Consider the following 5,523-nt stretch of genomic DNA (forward strand, 5'->3'; position numbering starts at 1 on the left):
CTATATTTTACATGTTTAGCGTGTGTAAAATACTAACAAATAACGTGCTGCTGTAAATAATCCAAAATATTGTTAGATGTCCGCAAGTTTTGTCATATATATATATTATTCAATTAAACATATATTTTTTTCTCTTAACTGTTACTTCACACAGAGACCTATATAGTATATAGGTCTCTGCTTCACAGTGCAGCTTTAAATTGTATAACTGCAGCCAGTGAAATAATGCCTAGTATTTTATCAATAAGGTCTACAGTACACAATAGAGGTTGTTTGACCACAGGCGTCAGCTTCTAGTTAGTATTTATAGAAAAAAATTATATTAACCCCTACTCCTACTCTATGTTGATAAAGTAAGAACTTCACGAGGCACATGTGATGCAAGGGAGAGCACTCTTACGAATAACCCGGAAGTGGTGCGAGATCAACATGGCGTCAATGGCAGAGCCTTTACATTTGGAAAAAGGTAAAAGTGTAGATAACCTGTTTTTGTAATCTTTTCATTTATCGTCCATATTGCAGAATGTGAATATTATGTATGAATTCTGAATTATCAGTAAACACTATCAAATGCAAACGGAAATAGTGATGAACATCATTAATATTTTTCGTACCAGTCGCGACCCCTCCCTTTCCATGTTCACTTCAAGTTCAACCACAGGTATTCGAACTTTTCTGCGTTATTCCAATTTAGATTTCGTTTTAAAGTTACCTTCATTTTCTGTTATTGTGGTCAGATATCGAATCTCAGTGATTAACTGCATGATTACTTTAGTGCGGGCCGAGCACAGGGACATGTCCAATCTTACATTTTAAAATTAGCCAGAAATACCTACTGCATATATTATTTTTGACTTATTTTATAATAAAAAATCTAGACTAGATCTAGACTTGTCCCTGAGGGACGAGTTAACTTGCAGTAGGCTACGACAGTCATGTAGGTTTATATCTGAAGGGTTGTTGTTCTAGCCTATCGCATTTTTAAAACTGTAATTTGTATGTGTATCATGTACATTTAAGCCCGAGTTTCCTCTAGATCTTGACACCAGACTTGTACATTCTGAGTTAGATGTAGTCCGAGTTTCCTCTGACCTTGACACCAGACTTGGACATTCTGACAGCTAGACGGTGTAGGTCAGGACAAGAGGAAACCCAGGCTATCATATATATAAATGAGTCAAAACACAGGAAAATGATATTTTGAGTCCAATATCCACTAATGGTGAATAGAGCATGACTCTATTGATCCAGCTGATATTGGACACAAATATCATTTTTACTGATCAAATTAGAAAGTAGAAACAAGTTCCTGTGGTCAAAGTTAGACATCATAGTCACCTCTCCAAACTATAGATATTATATATAATTATTCAATAAGCAATTCAATGTCAAGTGTCACCAAACCATTTGTGGATAATCACAATAAATGAAAAATATATACCACAGGCCAGATCTAGAGGTTGCCTTAATTCAAGATGCCACTTCAGTGGTTCAGTTATTCAGCCAGATATAAATTAAAACTCCTGACATTTTTTTACTTTCAGATATCAACCGAGCGATTGATCTGTTGGATGCTTTGCAGAAAAGTATGTATCTCTGTAGATATTAATTTGCTCCTAGTTTGGGAAGGGTTTTTTTTTACTAGAAAATGTAAATGTATTGTAGTAATGTTGACATGTTTTGTATGTAACTAACCCTAGGCCTGGTATACACTGATGACTAGTGGCAATATGATGCCTAGCGGAGATATTGAAATAGATTTAATTTGTCATGTACTCTGTTACATTGTCTCCCAGGTAGAGACTTGAGAATCATACTAAAGCCTTACTTCAGAAACATTGCTGTAACTCCTGGAAATATGACTAAGGACACATTCTTCCTGGAGGGGAAGATGTTACCCTGGTAAATACTATAGCCGCAATATACCGCTAGGCTACAGAGATCTTCTCTCTAGTTCCATAAGTTTATAAGTTGAGTGTAAGGCTAGTAAGCCATGAGATCTCTTGTTTGATCCCCTAGTGAAGGCATTGAATTAAATTTATATTATCATGCATTATAGTTATCTTTATTTTTTTATGGAGTTGGAAAGTTTTTTTTAAATTATTTATCAACAAACACCTCTTATCTCAAATGTCAAAATTAAAACTACCTGATAGTTCAACTTTCTTTGTTTGTGTCTTAGCTTTTGTATCAAAGAGGTGATGATTCTGTAGTAAACTGTTGTGAAAACTGTCAAAAATTTCCGACAATAAAGTGTCCTTTTCTGGTGATCCCAGGTGGCCAGGTGCCCCCTCAGAAGCTCGCAGCTCTACAGAAGGTCCTGCAGAGTGACTTCCTCAATGCTGTCCGTGAGGTGTACGAACATGTGTATGAGACGGTGGATATCACTGGCAATGCTGAAGTACGGGCCAATGCCACAGCTAAGGTAAGAGACCGAACAAAAGGAATTGAAATCTTAGTCATATGAATATCCAGGGTCATGAAGCATTTCCTAAATTGTAAATTAGCTTATGAAAACATACTGGTAAATACATTTAGCTTTATTTGCTTCTGCAGAGTGCATATGATATCGATTACTCTGTCATAATGTCTCTATTAGCGATTAACACGTCACATTTGTCCTTGTACAGGCCACAGTGGCTATCTTTTGTCTCGGTAATATAGAAATTGTCACATTTTTATTCTCTATCCTTGTACAGGCCACAGTGGCTATCTTTTGTCTCGGTGATATAGAAATTGTCACATTTTTATTCTCTATCCTTGTACAGGCCACAGTAGCTGCTTTTGCAGCAAGTGAAGGTCATTCTCATCCCAGAGTTGTAGAACTTCCCAAAACAGATGAGGGCCTTGGCTTCAATGTGATGGGTGGCAAGGAGCAGAATTCGCCCATTTACATCTCCAGGATAATCCCTGAGGGAGTGGCAGATCGTCACGGGGGACTGAAACGTGGGGACCAGCTGTTGTCTGTCAATGGAGTGGTAGGTTGATCATCAAGGGTGTTCGTTAGTTACAGTTAGATTTTATAGCATAAATCCTACATTATCATCGGAAACTATTTGAGAAATTGGTATGATATTAAAATCTACGTTTATATACCCTACATTCATTATCAAGGGCTCTCAACTGACCCATGAGAGCATGTGTTTGTCCAAAATTGAGTTTGAACTCTTAGGTTTGAAGGGTGACATTTGGCTTGATGCTTTATATTTAGATTTCTGGAAACTGGTGATTTGACTTCTGAAGTCGGAAGCCTTGTCATTGAAACATGCTGTGTTTTAATCCACTCTGCAGACATCTATTTTTCATGTTGTTTGTTTTTTCAGAGTGTGGAAGGAGAGCACCACGAGAAGGCAGTAGAGCTCCTGAAGTTAGCAAAGGGTCTGTTACATTTACTGTTATCTACGTATTATTGATTAAAATTGCTCCATATTATGGATATTTTCCTTCCTTCCTTCCTTCCTTCCTGTTATAGCAATGCTTCACAGTTAAATTGTATTCAATATATGCTAATGTTTTATATATTTTCAGTAAAATCACTCTGATAATATACCCGTATTTTTACAAAATATGAGTACCTGTTTTAATCAGAGATGGGTTTTGTTTTGAAAAGAGAAAGGATGAAGGGGAAAAGAAAGAGGAGAAAGAGATTAAATCATTTTTGAACTTCAATTTGGCAGCTATTTACCTGTATGTGTTAACAGGTATGACTCTTGATTTAGTGAGATATACTACTACAGTACTGGAGGACACACTGATATGCCATGTACTGATTTTCTGTGTCGTTGTTAACAGGGATGGCTCGACTGGTAGTCAGATATACTCCAAGAGTACTGGAGGAAATGGAAGCACGATTTGACAAGCAGAGATCAGCAAGAAAACGCCAGACGCCATGATCATGAAGTCACTCAGTCATTTAGTTACATCAATACTTTGTAGACATTGCACTTTATATATACACAGCTCATGGATTGGAAAGTTGTAGTTGTAACCTTAACCTGGAGACGGTGACATTTCAGTCATTTCAAATTTGCAGAATTGTAATACTTTTTTCTGTCACAATGATAACAAATAATACTTTAGTATACTGAATATATATATGAAAAAACTATATCAGAAGGATGATCAATAATGTATCTCTAAACTTCATTTATTTGGTATTATTTATTCTGAAATTGTAAATGTTGAAAATACACACCATTTAAAAAAGTAAATTTGTGTATTTCTCCGATATTACGAAGTCACAACAGTGGTATAAAATTGTCAGATTTTGGGTCAGTAAACTTTCAAACAATATATATATAACAAGTATATGGAACTTATCTAGATAACTGATAAATCTATTTGATGTTTATTCATATTGTCATCCAAATCCTCATTAGCATGTGAATTCATTAGAAAAATGGTTTAAACAAGCACAGTATTGATATTTGTTTTTTGTAATATGAATATTTTCATTATTAGTATTTACATGTTTAAGTTATCATTATGCTGAACAAAAATACATCATGTTAAATTGTTTCGTTAACATAAAACATTTTGTGTACAAAACATTGTGTTGTAGTGGACATGCATTCCTAGTATATACATAGGCCGTGACTGATGATGGATATTTTAATTGGTCTGTAATGTTTATTTGTAGGTGACATTGAACATTTGTGGTTGTAGATTTCATTAAACTTTGAACATAATAATTGTCTCACATTTAGTGTGAATTTTTAAAAGCAATAATAGCAGGGACTGATTTTGAGAACTTAATTAAGTGTTGATAAGTCTGACACACCATCCCCAGAAAATGTTTAAATTGATGAAATCAAAATAGAATTGATTTTTAATTTTTTCTTTGTTCAGATACATTAAAATAATGTTCCAAGCAATAACATTGGATGACATTGATTAAAATAATGGATAATTTATCATTTCTGCATCACACCTGATCAGAACTTGTTTTTATATCAAATAAAGAGAGGTAATTCTAATAAAAGATCTAACACTGAAAGACGTTCTCGGAGTCGGCCCAAATGTCTTTTACACAGGTATGACAGTCATTCCTACCTAAATTTATACTATTTTTAGGTTGAAGAAATATTTAGACATTTATATTGTTGTAAAATCATGGTTGTGACGTTCATTTCTACATGTACAAATTTATATCCTAATTTGTGTTTCTGTAAATAGAAATAAAATTACATACACTGTTAATAATTTGTTGATATTGTTTATTACCATTGTTTGGATTCTATACGATTATCGTGTGAAGCCATAGGAATCGGCCGTTTGATGTCTTAATGTTCTTTTGATATTGAAATAATTTAAGTGTGTAAAATAACAGAAATCCCATATAAAACTAGAATAACCTATATCTGAAAAGTAAAACATTTATGATTCCTGCTTTGAATAGTTTTAACTGATAAATCGACCAATTCTTTGATGTTTTGCTTTTCCTATCTCCCAAGTGAGGATTGAAGAAGTTCTGGTTTCGGTGTCCAAACTAAGAGGAACTGCATTGCCAGTCTTTAATGTTGA

The 5,523-nt window shown here is 34.4% G+C and overlaps 1 protein-coding gene across 1 annotated transcript; it reads left to right on the top strand.

Moving 5' to 3' along the window:
* The first annotated feature begins 372 nt into the window (after positions 1-372).
* On the top strand, positions 373-5,199 carry LOC117336893 (protein lin-7 homolog C-like). The gene is made up of 6 exons (XM_033897638.1): positions 373-466; positions 1,545-1,586; positions 2,277-2,425; positions 2,769-2,978; positions 3,324-3,378; positions 3,793-5,199. Exons 1-6 carry the CDS (start codon positions 379-381, stop codon positions 3,891-3,893), a joined length of 645 nt encoding a protein of 214 aa, XP_033753529.1. The 5' UTR covers positions 373-378; the 3' UTR covers positions 3,894-5,199.
* The last annotated feature ends 324 nt before the right edge of the window (positions 5,200-5,523 follow it).

The sequence above is a fragment of the Pecten maximus genome, chromosome 10, assembly GCF_902652985.1.
Source record: "Pecten maximus chromosome 10, xPecMax1.1, whole genome shotgun sequence".
Classification (NCBI taxonomy): Eukaryota; Metazoa; Mollusca; class Bivalvia; order Pectinida; family Pectinidae; genus Pecten; species Pecten maximus.